Source organism: Rhipicephalus sanguineus, chromosome 9, assembly GCF_013339695.2.
Source record: "Rhipicephalus sanguineus isolate Rsan-2018 chromosome 9, BIME_Rsan_1.4, whole genome shotgun sequence".
In the NCBI taxonomy this organism is placed as follows: domain Eukaryota; kingdom Metazoa; phylum Arthropoda; class Arachnida; order Ixodida; family Ixodidae; genus Rhipicephalus; species Rhipicephalus sanguineus.
Genome location: NC_051184.2, coordinates 11,112,419 through 11,127,615, shown reverse-complemented (window position 1 = coordinate 11,127,615; position 15,197 = coordinate 11,112,419). Strand labels below are relative to the sequence as shown.

Sequence of the window (15,197 nt, the reverse complement as noted above, 5' to 3'; positions counted from 1 at the left end):
GACACGTGCAAAGAGTTGGCTCTTAGTAAAGCTTAGCAATAAAAATAGAAAAGCAGTTGAAGTGCTATTTTTTTCACCATCATAGATATAGATTGGCACTGTATATTTTCACTAACGTTTCGTCTGCGGGACCAGGCTTTGTGAAAGTAACAAGTACATCGTGGTGGGTTTCCTTATAAAAACCACGCCAGATTACGTGTGTGTATATATATATATATATATATTAACAGCACTAACAATGGGCCAGATCACTGTTGTTCCCATGGGAGGAATAAACATTTCGGTCTTTTATTCGAGGTTGACACATACGGTACATTTCATTTATGTTCCTTGGTATTACGTGCCAAAACCACGATATGATTACGAGGCACGCCGTAGTGGCACCGGATCAATTTCGACCACCTCGAGTTCTATAACGTGCACCTAAAGGTAAATGTATACACGGGTGTTCTTGCATTTCGCCCCCATCAAATTGCGGCCGCCGTCGCCGCGGGAATCGCACCCGTGTCCTAGGACTTAACAGCGAAGCAGCTTAACCACTGAGCTACCACCGCGGGCAAAGCAACATTTCGATGCATGTACACACCGAATTTTCCGTCCGATCGCCCGCTACAAAGAGCACGGCATCATTAATAATCATCATCAACAACTAATATGCTCTAGCGGGCCCGGGTCGGACCCGGTCATGAACAAGCGCGCCCTGGATTAGTTTAGTAATGAACGACGGGCCCGGGCCGGGCTCGGGCTGGGTACGGTCAAGTACGCCCGGGCCCGGGCCGGGCTGGGTTCGGTCATGTACGCCCGGGCCAGGGCCGGGCCCGCGCTTGGAACCACGGGCCCGGGCTGGGCTCGGGCTTCATAAAGCTAGAGTCACTGTATATGCTACCTTTAGGTAGCAGAGTAGCGCATAGGTCCGGCAAGCAACCACGGCTATGCGGTGAAGTTGCACTCCATTTTTGCAGGCGACATGCCTACCGCATCGCCGATAAACATGTCTGGCGTGTCGAAGGGCGGCGATAAACATTGGCTGTCGATAACTAGTGTTAATTGAGTGAGCTGCAGCGGCGGCGTCAAGAAATACAAAAATTGGCCCAAGCGTCAGCTTCTCCGCAATGCATGGTTGCTAGCGGCGTTGGAAAACAGATGCGCAACTCTGCTACCTAAAAATAGCATATACAGTAACTCTACATAAAGCGGGCCCGGGCCGTAAAATCCGGCCCGTGCGTAGCCAGAAATTTTTTTCGGGGGGGGGGGGGGGTCCAACCATAATTTATGTATGTTCGTGCGTGCGTTTGTATGTGTGCGTGTACATATACGCAAGCAAAATTCAAAATTTTCGGGGAGGGTTTGAACCCCCCCTTGGCTACGCCCCTGTGTAGTATGATGCTGACCAAGCGAGCTGTCGAAACAACCAAAGCGACATTCGAATAAGCGAACACGGTGCGTGATCAGGCGTCGATATTATTCGAAATGAAACACGCCTCTTCAAGAAACATGCATGGTCGAAGTGGGCATGAATTTTTTTTTTTTTTTTTTTTGCGCGTATCGTTATGCTGTCAAAGGGAGCTCTAAAAAAATCCAAGGTGACATTAAACTTGCGATCCGACGTTATCATTCGATGAAAACCTCGCAAAAAGTGAAACTCCCATGAAACTGAACACTGCGCATTGTGATGCAGCCAGTGACTCAACAGGGCAGATGTAAATTTATGCTCTTCACACTGAGCTCATAATAAATTTAAAGTCGCACGACAAACTTGGCATCCAAGCAATCGAAAAGTTGTCAGTAAAAAACGCAGGCGAAAGCGTGCTGGATGCTTGCTGACAGCTCCTAGTAGACACGACTGCCGCAACGAATGTGCGTTTTACCGGTAACGTAATAAACCGGATGGATGGATGGATGCTATGAGCGTCCCCTTTAAAACGGGGCGGTGACATGTCTGCCACCAGGCTCGAAGAAAAAAAAAAAAAAAAAAAAGCTTCCTTGTTTCATGTTGGCCAAATACCTTATCTACATTGATTAAATCTATGTTATTATACCAAAAAATATAAATTCACGGTCCATCTCTCTGCCTCTCTGATCCATCCGGTCCATCTCTCTGCACCTCTGACTTCATGCACACCACTGAGTTCCCAAATGTAAGCCCCGGAACCATCACACCCTTCCACAGCCCTCGAAGCACCTCGTACCTATTGTATCCCCATAAAGCTCTGTGCTTCATAATTGCAGCATTCCTCTTTCCCTTTGCTACCGATGCTTTCTCTTGTACCTCCATATATCTATCCCCCTCATTTACCCATACTCCGAGGTACTTGTACTCGCTTACCCTCGGTATTTTTTGGCCCTGTATTAATACCGTATGGTCTCCGTGATCATTGAATACCATCAATCCACATTTTGTTGCACTAAATCCTAGTCCTAGAGCCTCACACTCCCTTACGCATATATCTGCCAGTCGCTGTATATCATCTTGACTGTCCGCAAATAAGACAATATCATCAGCATAAAATAGACCTGGAAGCTTCTGCTCAACCATCGCTCCGACCTGTTTGTGTGACAAATTAAATCCAATGTTGCTACCTTCTAGCGCTTTTTCCATCCTCGCCATGTACAGCATGAATAACAGCGGGGACAAAGGGCATCCCTGTCTCAGCCCCTTGCTAATTTCAACGCTGTCCTTGCTACTTATTCCTTCCCATTCTATACAAACTGTATTTCCTCGGTATATTTCCCTCAAAAGCTGTACACAGTCGTCACCTATGCCCACTTCCTTCAATATATCCCACAAAATTTCCTGATTAACGTTGTCATACGCCCCGGTGATATCTAGATAAGCTACGTATAAGGGCCTGTTTTCTATTTTAGATATTTCTATACACTGGGTAAGAACAAACAGATTATCGTCTAACCGCCTGTCGATTCGAAATCCATTCTGAAGTTCTCCCAAAATATCATTTTGTTCTACCCACGCTTCTATTTTTAATTTTACTGCCTGCATCGCCAACCTGTATAGCACCGATGTAATTGTTAGCGGTCTATACGAGCGAATGTTATCCTTTTCTCCCTTGCCTTTATAGATTAAGTTCATTCTACTTTTTCTCCAACTGTCTGGTATTTCCCTCTCCTGTAAGCACTTTTCTACGGCTTTCAGCAGTGCTTCTTTAGTGTTATGTCCGAGTTCGTTAATGAGGCTGACGGGAACCCCATCTAAGCCCGGAGTAGTGCGCTTAGGAATTTTTCCTTCGGCCTTCTTCCAATTGAAATTCTCTAGTACTACATCTTCTTCGGTTGCACTCCTTTGCGTACTTTTACTCACCGGGGGAATCCCCTGGGGGACCTTTTTAAACGAATCGGCTGTTATCTTTCGGATGTAACCTAGCGCTTCATATCCTTCCAATTTATTTCCTCCTTCATCTACCATATGTTGTTGCATTGTGACAGACTTCCTACCCAGCGCTTTTAGGTGGCTCCAAAAAATCCTAGGCGCGGCCTTCTTCTTTTCGCGAATCTCTGTCATCCAGCGTTCACTTTCACCTTCAATTTTTGCCTCGACTAATTTCTGCACAATGGATTTTTGCTCTAAATATATTTCCCATATTTGGTTGACTTCGTCCTGTGGCCGCTTCTCCTTTTTTGCCTGTCTGTGCTCCCGTGATGCCTGACGTCGCATCTCGATCGCTTCCCGGATTTCTTTGTTCCACCAACTTTTTGGCTTTTTCTTTCCTTTCCAACAAATGGTTTTCTTCTCTATTTCCATTTCTTTCGTGATTACATGTAGCAGCTCACTATACTTCCAGTCTTTGCCTGGTAGTTCGTCTACTTTTTCCTCGACTCTTGCGGCTATATTTGTGAACTGTCATCAACCCTTTTCGAAAAAGGGCGCCCCTAGCGCCACGCACGCAAACTACAGTCTGCCGCCATTGTGAGGGCACCGTAGCAGACGACGCAGGCTTCGGCAACGTGCCAGTGCGTGACATTTCAGCACTGCCGAATCGTGAACTGTCATCAACGTTTTTCGTAGAGACGGCGTGCTGCAATGCTGCACACGTGCTGCGTTCCCATTTGCCACCATCGAGGATATCGCGACGAGAACAGCAATAAGGTACGCGATAAAACTTGAACAAACGCACGTGCTCTCTCTCCGTACGTGATGCCAAACGAACGCGAGGAAGGGCGCCGTTTTGTAAACGCGCTACAGAAACAGACGTGCTTATTTCACAGCGCCATGTGTAGCCTTGCTTTTACGAGTGAATATTCTTCTCCCGAGTGCCTGCATGCGGTTAATTGCGATAGATTGTTTGTGCAGAAATACTGCGAGGGTTCGTAAGGCCAGCGAGAAAAATAAAAATGAAGTTGCGTACCGTTCACTTAGTAGCGACACTACTCGCATATCCTAAGGCACGTGTGAACATTTTTCAGTACAGGCAAACAGGGGCGTAGGCAGAAATTTTTTTCGGGCGGGGGCACCACCTTGATCTGAATTTGGGGGGGGGGGGCACGGGCCCGGTGTGACCCCCCCCCCCTCCTGGCTACGCCACTGCATACAAATATACCCAACGCGTGGTATCCCGAAGACAGTTGCGTGGTGTGGCTTGCGGCAGACAGGATTTTCACCGGTTGCGGTCGCATAGTTCCGCGACAGTGACGTCCTTCCTTTCGTTCGATGAGAAGTTTGTAGTTTGTAGCTTCGGCGAGCCATTTTTTCCCGGTCCGGGCGCGCACGCGAGTTGGCTGTGGTCACGGTCCCGCAACCGCGGCAGTCGAGACAAACTGCTCGTCCAACCCGTTGAAGGGTGCAAAATGTTGCTCATTGTGCAGTGGAAGCACCTCAGAAAGACCAACGGAGAGTACTAAGAGCTCGTTCAAGCACGCAAACGGTGAGATTTCAGCGGATGACACGGAGAACTAGCCGCCAACACAAACATCACAGCACTCACGCATTTGACGGCTCGCTTTCCATGCCCTCACGATGGCGCTGGCTATCCCACGCTCCTTTGCGAAGCGAAACTGACGAAAAGCCCACCGTCAGGTGGCGTATTTATGAAAAGGGTCTATTACAGAACTCGTGCAGTCACCTCCCTATTCATGTCAAAGAAATGTGCCCGTTCAGCATCGGCACGCACGTAGCGCTCGCACAAACAGCATCGTCCTTGACGACCTGCTCAGTCCCGAAAAGATGGTCGATCAACCGTCCACTGTAACCGTCCTTCTCTGGTGAGATTCACACCGTGAAAATGTTTTTTCCATCTCCGATATCTTTTTAAACCTTTAGAGCAAGTGACATGTGGGGCTGCACGTGCACGGCGAGCAGACAACAGCACGTGCAGGGCGCGTGAACATACTGAGAGAGCACAGTTAAAAGGCAGGTGCGAGGAGAGCAGCGACCGGTTTTTGCAAGGGAGGCCCCTCCCATGCTCGGCCAGGGGGCGCTGCGTCGCACGCGTTTCGCCGCCTTTCTTGCAAAAACCGGTCGCTGCTCTCCCCGCACCTGCCTTTTGACTGTGCTCTCTCAGTATGTTCACGCGCCCTGCACGTGCTGTTGTCTGCTCGCCGTGCACGTGCAGCCTCACGTGTCACTTGCTCTAAAGGTTTAAAAAGAGATCGGAGATGGAAAAAACATTTTCACGATGTGAATCTCACCAGAGGAGAGCAGTTTATCGACCACCTTTGCGGGACCGAGCAGGTCGTCAAGGACGATGCTGTTTGTGCAAGGGCCACATTTCCATGACATGAATAGGGAGGTGACTGCGCGAGTTTTGCAGTTATGTTACCGGTAAAACGCACCTTCGTTGCGGCAGTCGTGTCTGCTCGGAGCTGTCAGCAAACAACCACCACGCTTTCGTGTGCGTTTTCAGTTGATGACTTTTGATTGCTTGGATGCCAAATTTGTCATGCGGCTTTCAATTTATTGTGAGCTCAGTGTGAAGAGCACGAATTTACATCTGCCCTCTTGAGTCACTGGCAGCAGTGCAATGCTCAGTGTTCAGTTTCGTGAGACTTTCACTTTTGCCGAGGTTTGCATCGGATGATAACAAAGTTGTATCTTAAGTTTGTGGGGTTCGTGGTCGTCCGCCCCAAAGAACGCCGTCGGAGACTGTTGGGCAACTAGAACAACATTTATTAGTTAAACGAAACTTCAGCGGTTAGGCAAAACAACAGCAAAACTTCCGGCCCCTAACCTTGGCCCCGGCGGGGCGCACGCCGCGTACATGAGCACTCCCCGCGACAGTCTGTCGGCCACCCCCTCTTGACTGTCCACGGTCGCTTCTTATATGTTCCTCCTGACGCGTGGCGCATGCGCACAGCCGTTGGATCTTGCCTCGTGCTGTAGCCATTGGGGGCGAGGGGGTTTATCGGCGGCGATTCCCACAAGTTTAATACCGCCTTGGATTTTTTTAGAGCTCCCTTTGACAGCATAATGATGCGCAAGAAAATGCTTCATGCCCACTTAGACCATGCATGTTTCTTGCAGCGGCGTGTTTCATTTCGGATAATATCGATGCCTGATCACGCAATGTGTTCGCTTATTCGAATATCGCATTGGTTGTTTCGACAGCAGTACCCACTGGGATTGTGCATGTTTATGATTATGCCGAAATTTGTGCCCAGTGATAAGCGCGTCTGATTTCGCGAAGCCATCGAAAATTTAATTGCCACCTTGGTTCTTTTTTGAGCTCGTTTCCAAAGCGGCACCTCTACATCGCCTGTGGCTCACATGCATTCATTGCGGCTACAATATTTTACGTGCTGAAACCAATACATTATTATAAGAGGCATGCCGTGGTGGGGGACTTCGGATTAATTTCGGCCACCTGGGGTTCTTTAACATGCACGTGGAACAACACCAACGTGTGTCAAAAAACATTCTCAGGGCACGTGGAACACCTTGTGTCAAAAAACATATACAAATCAAGGCCCTGCCTTCACACTGCAGAGGATGTGGTTGCGAGCCGATGGCGGGGAAAACAGATTGTTTGTTCCGCCATAAGCATCAGAACACGAGGGAGGTTATGGAGGCCTTGTTCATCGGCTGAGAAGGTGAAAAGTGGATAAGTCATCCGTCGGTTGCTCTTAGTGAAAAGGAGGTTGGTGATTCCACGTAAGATCGAACAATCGATGGCTGGTCGACCTCTCAAATTTATTTCAAAATTTTATATATTATTGCCTGATGAGTGGAAAGAAGAGATCCGCAATTTGTTTTGCCGCCAAAAATTTTTTCGAAGCACAGGAAATCAATAATGACGAAGAGGTGGAGTGGAGCGCTCATCCGCTCTGCTGTTTTGGCCAACTTTCGTTATGAATTGCACAAAATATATTAAAGTTAGGTAGCTGAAATTTCTTTAACTAAATATATGCATGCTTTTGCTTCTGCTCAGGTATTTTTAGTTTTGATGTGTAGTGTAGATGTTTTTATAAAAAACCTGAAAATTGGCCCAGGAAACGTTATTTTCTTTACTTTGAAGGTCTTTATCTCGAAAAATCCTTGTAGCAGAGCGACAAAAATTGGGCATTACGTTCTTCGCATGCTTATCTACCACACTGCCGAATCCTATATTTATATAGCTTTTCAGTAAAGAGATATGATCGGGCTAAGTTAAAGAAAACACCGAACAATGAAAACTTCTGACGACAATTAAAAAAAAAACCCATTTTTTATATTTCTTAAACTTTGTCCACTTATTCTCCTCCACATCAGCTTTCATAATCATTGAAAACATGTTGCATAATGTCGTTGCACTAACAGTTACGACCCCTCCAAGGAGACCCTTAGGCAAGGACTGGCAATTCCGACTTCTTGCCCAGCAAGTGTATAAAATGCAGGCAGGATTGAATTGCTTTTTATTAAAAGGCCAGCAGGTACCGAAAAAGGTGTCGCCGGCACTGAAGACGTTAATTTTGAAATTATTTGGTCACTGCAGCGGCCACGAGCGCAAGGCTACCGAGCAGGCGCGCGCGCACCCGAGATGCTCGTTGTAAGAGACGACGCAGTGAGAGCTCGTTTTTGCGTCCTCAGACCGATTGAGTTCGAAACAGCGCCTCTCCGGTGACTTGAACGCACGTGCACCGGTAGTCGCGGTGGTCTGGTTAATGACGTCGATTTCTTTCCTCAAAATTAATTTGAGGATTCTAAAGTCAATATAACGAAATGTTAAAAACAATGGCTTGAAGGAAATGTCAACTTCAGAAATCTTCATGAAGCAGAGATATTCCTCTTCCACAGCCAAGTTGAATGCTGCCTGTCTGCAGGTACCAACAGTGAGTGGCTCACTGCAACTGGAGCTGGTGGAGAGCCTGTCAGCAACAAACAGTGCTCATCATCAGGTGAGCAGTTTGTTCAATCTGGTACCCCATGTCTGACAGAGACCCCCTTCTCCTCAACACAGGAACTGTAGCTGGCCAGCCATCCCCAACGATTGGTAATGGTGCTTTACTAACAAGGTTTGGTTGACTGCAATAAAGCCCACCTGGAATCTCTCCTTTCAGTGAGCTGAATTGTCTGGCGACAGTAAGGGCATTTCCTTATTCCTGTCAGAAGGCAGAATAGTGTCTGAGTAGATACACCTCGATAACAAACTTGAAATAGTGAAATTCTCGATGTGACAAACTATTCAACTTTATTACTACTTGTCCATAGCACGCTGTGTATTTTTTACCTCACTATAACGAAGCGTGATCAGTGTGGTTCACATGCAACCCCAGGTGAAAAAAATCCAGGACAACGAAGAGCACAAATGAGGCTTGTTTTGTGGAGATCGGTTTTGCACGAAGCTTACCCTACGACGCGACTGGGAAGGGATGCGACCTCCACTGCCGCAGCGAACAAAGGCGCTACAGCTGGGTTCGTCGACTCTCCGACACGGCGCAGAAAAAGCACTTGAGGCAGGATGTCAGCAAACACGGGTTTATTAACCCAAGATGCAACACAGTGTGACAATCACGGGTTTGCGGACCGCCAGGGTAACTCCGCAAGACCGATCGAGTACACTTGCCTGCGGCGCTACGGTTACCATACAAAGGAGGAACCACCGAAGCGTGTGAACGAGAAACCGCCTGCAATAGCAGCGCGTAGCTACCTCGTTACAGGCGTGCGAGCATCTCGCGCGGCAAGCCAGCGCCAGACAGAAGTGAGCTCCTGGGAGAGGGGGTTGTCACTGGCGGCCAATGAGGGCCGGCGAAGCGCAGTGACGTGTACAAGCATAATGTGCGGGGAAGACCAACGCATGGCTCGCACCAAGCAAAAAGGCCTGGCGGCATAGCCACGGTAGCCATGTAGCCCCACGTTCCCCCCTCCTAAAGACCGAGGCCAGCCTGTGAAAGAGGCTGTCTGAGGCCAAGTGGCGAGGTCAGCTCAGCCGCAAGGGGGCTGCCCAATGGAGCAATGTCCAAAAGGGGGGTGTCGTCTTCCTGAAGGCCACGACAAAAGGAACGTTGCCACACAGCACAAAGGCAAACATGACGCTCCCGTTGATACGAGTCTGTGGTCGCCTTACATCACACCAAACGTCCCACCAAAAGTTCCACCACCAGGGAGAGCCCACTGCTGGGAGAAGGTTCGCAGCCCTGGAGGAACGGGAAGACCACATGTGTGCAGGCGGCTCGCCTGAAGTTCGTCGTTCAGGAGATGTTGGCAGCCGGGAACGTACGAGGCGTGACTGCAAGTTGCGTGCAGCAGCGAACCGCCGAAAGTCGCTGGTACAAGGGCTGACAGGAACGGCAGGTAACTAGGTACAGGCGGCAGCCAGGAACGGAAGCCAGAGCGACCATGCTCGGGCCCGAGCCAAAGCTTGAGTGGGCGGGCCAGCTGCCGAGGGTGACTGCAGGGCAGAAGGCAGGAAGCAGGCCACTGCTGGTAGGACCAGGGAATGCTGAACATATCGTAGCTGGCGCGAAGCTAGAAACATGAAAAAAGCCGGAGGAAAGATACAGAAGAGCGCCAAATTTTTGCGCTCTTCTGTATCTTTCCTCCGGCTTTTTTCATGTTTCTAGCTTCGCGCCAGTTACGATATGTTCAGCAAACTATAAGGCACCAACTCGCCCAAAAGCAAGTTCTTCTAGATTAGGGAATGGCAGGCCACAGGTTCAGGAACAGACTGGCGGCACGGTACAGCCAGGTGCAGGGAGAACACTGGGCGATGCAGGAGTGGACAGGAGTGCCCCCGGTATAGCCGGCTTGCCAAAAAGGGTGCCTGCCTGACAGTGCTGCCCAACAAGGGGGCGCTTGCCAGGTTATGGCTTGGACGACACATTCAGGGGGTATTTTCGGCCAAGAGGGCCTTCTACCACTTGCGGACGTGTGTCTGCACCTTAGCGGTTATTCTCCATTCACTATTGTTCTGTAGGGCAGGAGCGCGGCGTAAAGCGGGGGACAGACGGTCCGATTTTCCATGCGATCCGACGGCCGACGCCGCGGTGGGGGAGAGGGAATGGTGGCTGTACGATGCTATGAAAGGTCACCATTCCGGTTTCCCCTCCGCCGTGTCGGACGTCGAATCGCATGAAAAATCGTACCGTCTGTCTCGCCCTTAAAGGGGTATTCAGACGGGGGAGAAATGCTCGGGGGAGACGGGGGGGTTGCGGATCACGTGACCGCGACGTCACGGATTAGCGAGTGGGCGTGACCCCCCCGCGCCTCCTCGGAGGAGACGGGGAGGTTTTCCCCGAAAGGACAAACAATCCCCCGGCGGTGGGGGATATGGCGGAATTTCGGGCTCTTGTTTGGCCACATTGTTGCACTTGCTCCTGCAGAGAGCGGCAGTGGGTGTCCAGTCTGCAGCTGGATGGTCGTCTGCAGCTCGTCAAACGGGTGGTGCAAGCCACCAGAGTAGTCTAGTAACACTGGTCTCCCCCTCCGTTTGCCTCGTCCGTGTGAGTGGGGGGCATTTGTGGAGACTTCTCCTCGCGAGTTGACGTCACTTGGCTCCGCCTTTACCCCCCGAGCATTTCTCCTCCGTCTGAATACCCCTTAACCCGCGGTGGGCTGACGGAGAGGCCGAACGACGGGAGGGCGCGTAACAGGGGCGTAGCCAGACCATAGCCAGACATTTTTTTCGGGTGTGGGGGGAGGGGTTCAACCATACTTTATGTATGTTCGTGCGTGCGTTTGTATGTGTGCTTGTATATATACGCAAGCACAACTGAAAATTTTCGGGGGGGGGGGCTTGAAACCCCCCCTTGGCTACGCCCCTGGTGCGTAAAGTGACGACGCGTAGACCAAGCTTCGACGAGAGTGACGGGAGACTGCCCTCCCGCGTTATGGGTAGCCAGCGCTGCCCAGGTGGCGCGCCTAAAATGTACAAGCTGCGCCGCCCTGGCGAGCTAGCTGAGAAACATCTAGTAATACAGAGCCGCCGCGAGGCGTACGACGGCACGTTTCAACTTGCCCTCATATACCTTGTGGCACGTTCAAACGCATGCTGAACGTCATTCGACACTACCGCGGCTTTTGCTAGATGTGCGTCGTTTTGTAGGTACTTTGGAACGCGCAAGACTAGCGACAATCGGGACACTTCGCTGCACTGTGGCGCAGCGGGCGAGCAGCGATGCCACCGATTATTCTCCGCTGCGGTTTCAGCGATGTGATGTGTGCGGACGGGTACCATCGCGAGAGTGTGCTGTCGAAAGGACGGAAGCTGTCAAATGCGAAGTATGTCTATGACGTGGACGAAGCTGTTTTTCGCAGAGACAGCGATTGTGACCTTTCGGCGAAGTGCCAAGCACCATACGACGTAAACTTACAGGTAAGTGTGTTCAAATTGCGCTAGCAAGCTCGACGGTGTATGCAGTGTGCTCGTTGTGCACCCGCGTTGAAAAAAAAATTAGTGCCTCAGGCAGCACTGAGAACATTCAGCCCAGCAGAAGCGTAGCCAGAAGTTTTTTTCGGGGGGGCTCAACCATCCTTTTTTTATGTTCGTGCGTGCGTATGTATGTGCGCGTGTATATATACACATGCAAAATCGAAAAATTTCAAGGGAAAGGGGGTTTTAACCCCCCCCCCCCCGCCTGGCTACGCCCCTGCAGCCCAGTGAGTGACAGCTGCTTTGAGCCAGCATATCGCATTTACGTAATCTGTAGTTAAAGCTCTCGTACTATATTACAGAAGCTGTTTCGCTACACGCTTTCCTTTGCGGTGTTTTTAACGGCTTGCATGTGCCCGCGAAATGCTCGTATCGCAGTCTTAAAAAAAAAACGTTTTTGTAGCTGACGGTGATGCGTGAAATAAATGCAAAAAGGCCGGTGTAAAGTGGAGATCAGTGGTGTTTAGCGGAAATACAAACATGTCGCAGGTCTCGTGCTTTAACGACGTCGACTCGCCATCGTCTGCAGACCGTTTGCAAACTTGCGATCGGCCGTCGTCTAAGCCTGATACTTTAAAAAAATGCCTTTGAGGAACCTAGTGGTAATTGACTTCGTGGTGGTTCCGAGTTTGACATGCAGGGTGTGATCAGCAATGGAACATGCGTAGACAACACGGTTTTTCTAGCGGTCATGGATTTATAACCGGTCTAGAGCTGTGCACGTGACAGTGACGTATAATACCGTTTTACTCGAATGTAACGCGCGTTTTTAAATGCGAAGCATTTCTTAGCGAACCTCAGGCACTTTGGCCGTTTCTATCTATCTATCTATCTATATATCTAGCCGCCTACGTCTGAGCGCTCTCCAGGTCGTCTCCATAACTTGTAATATACCAAAATTCGCATAGCAGGGGATCAGTGTATGACGAACACGATGCACTGGTCATGACATGAATAACACAAAAAAAAAAATTCGCCAGATCCCACGTACCGTGGGAATCGATGTTATGCGAAGCATGCGCGGGATGGTGACTGGCGTAATTTTTCCCATTGGGCGAAACGTTACGGAATGACGCCAGAGCAGAGAAATGTGGAAGAGGTATACGCACACTCATATTGTCACGGTAAATAAAGGAAAACAAGTAGAAGCACGGCGAACAGCGGAACAGCTCCGATGGAGCAGCACGTCTTCGTCTTTCTCTACCACCAGCGATCTCTTCGCCACGCACAAAATGGCGAAACTAGCCGCGCAACAGCCAGATACTCACTACATGTCCGTGTCACTACTCTCCCCCTCGAAAAGCATCGACTCGATGCTTTCGAATGTGTCTAGGCAAGAGCAAGTCTTCAGCGTGTGGCTTCATCCTGGCCACGTGGACGATGTCCGGTTGTGCTGCACGGCGGGAGGATCGTGCACCAGTCTCTGCGACAACTTGGTAGTTGACATCGTTGAGGCGTTGAAGAACCCGATAAGGGCCGAAATAACGGCGTAGGAGTTTCTCTGACGGGCCGCGTTGACGCGCAGGACTCCATATCCACACTTTGTCTCCGGGGTGGTAGGCGACTTCCCTCTGGCGAAGGTTGTACCTGTGAGCGTCGTAATGTTGCTGTGAGCGAATGCGCAAGCGAGCTAGTTGACGAGCTTCTTCGGCGCGTTGAGCATACTGGGCGGCATTTTCGGTGGTGGTCGCAAAGGCGTCAGGTAAAAGCATGACGTCTAACATCGTAGTAACCTCGCGGCCGTGCAGCAAGCGAAAAGGGGTAAATTCTGTAGTTTCCTGCACGGCGGTGTTATACGCAAAAGTTACGAAATGAAGGGCACTGTCCCAGTTTCTGTGGTCCACGTCGACATACATGGAAACCATGTCTGTAATGATCTTATTGAGCCGTTCTGGTAGGCCGTTCGTTTGCGGATGGTAAGCTGTCGTCCGGCGATGTACGGTGCCGCTAAGTGTCATCACTTCTTCCAGCAGTTGGGCGGTGAAGGCCGTGCCTCTGTCGGTTAGAACCACGGCCGGTGCACCATGGCGGAGGACGACAGCATCAGGGGCGTAGCCAAGGGGGGGGGGGGGGGGTTGGGGGGGTTCAAACCCCCCCCCCGAAATTTTTGAATTTTGCTTGCGCATATATACACGCACACATACAAACGCACGCACGAACATAATGTATGGTTGAACCCCCCCCGAAAAAAATTTCTGGCTACGCCTCTGGACAGCATGAATGAAGAAGTCGGCGACTTCGCTTGCAGTACCTCGTGGCAGTGCCCGTGTTTCGCAATAGCGGGTTAAATAATCCGTTGCAACTATTATCCAACGATTACCCGCTGCAGATTTCGGAAATGGGCCTAGCAGGTCCATGCCAACTTGCTGAAATGGTGCTCGAGGTGGCTCTACAGGGTGTAAAAAGCCAGCAGGTTTCATGGGCGGAATCTTGCGCCGCTGGCAGTCTCGGCAGGTTTTGACGTAGTGTTTGACGGTACGGGACAGTTTAGGCCAGTAGTACTTGTGGCGAATACGAGCGAGAGTGCGCGTGAACCTTAAATGTCCAGAAGACGGTTCGTCATGACACGCATTTAGGACCTCCTCTCGCATCGCAGATGGTACCACCAGAAGGGCGGTTCGAGCGCTGGGATCGAAGTTCCGCTTGTACAGGATGTTGTCGCGGAGGAAAAATGATGAAATCGTGCGCCTGAATGTTCGTGGTGGCTGCTTAAGCTGGCCCTCAAGATAGTCGATGAGTGGACGAAGCTCTAGGTCATCACGCTGTTTCTGAGCCAAGTCAGACGCTGTGACGGCCATGAGGAAACTCTCGTCGTCAGTTTGGTCAGGAGGAGTCGACTCGACTGGGGCGCGTGAGAGGCAGTCAGCGTCGGTGTGCTTGCGTCCCGACTTATAAACCACCGTAACGTCAAATTCTTGGAGGCGGAGACTCCATCGGGCGAGGCGGCCTGAGGGGTCTTTGAGGCCTGCAAGCCAGCACAAAGAATGGTGATCGGTGACTACTTTGAAAGGTCGCCCATACAAATACGGTCGGAACTTGGCTATAGCCCACACGACAGCTAGACATTCTTTTTCTGTGGTCGAATAGTTAGATTCAGCCGATGATGCGATCACTCGCTCGATACCTTCTTGCCACTGCACAAGGACGGCGCCGAGGCCAATATTGCTTGCGTCTGTGTGCACTTCAGTGTCTGCATTTTCGTCAAAGTGCCCTAATATTGGTGGCGTCTGAAGGCGTCGCTGCAGCTCGCAAAAAGCCTGGCGTTGTTCTGTGTCCCAAACAAAAGCGACGTTGTCTCTTGTGAGGTGGTGCAAGGGTTCTGCTATCTTTGAAAAGTTCGGGACGAAGCGACGGTAGTACGCACAAAGTCCCAGAAAACGGCGAACGTCTTGTTTGTTCGCT

At 50.4% G+C, this 15,197-nt stretch overlaps 1 protein-coding gene across 2 annotated transcripts in view; it reads left to right on the top strand.

Moving 5' to 3' along the window:
• Positions 1-8,478, top strand: part of LOC119404591 (nuclear pore membrane glycoprotein 210) — a 345,697-nt gene extending 337,219 nt beyond the window's left edge. For both annotated transcript variants that reach the window (XM_037671142.2, XM_049418937.1), the window contains exons 20-21: positions 8,248-8,322; positions 8,385-8,478. In XM_037671142.2, the coding sequence (XP_037527070.1) occupies positions 8,248-8,322; positions 8,385-8,393 (84 nt within the window). In that variant the 3' untranslated portion in view covers positions 8,394-8,478. The remainder of the gene's footprint in view (positions 1-8,247; positions 8,323-8,384) is intronic.
• Positions 8,479-15,197: the final 6,719 nt, after the last annotated feature.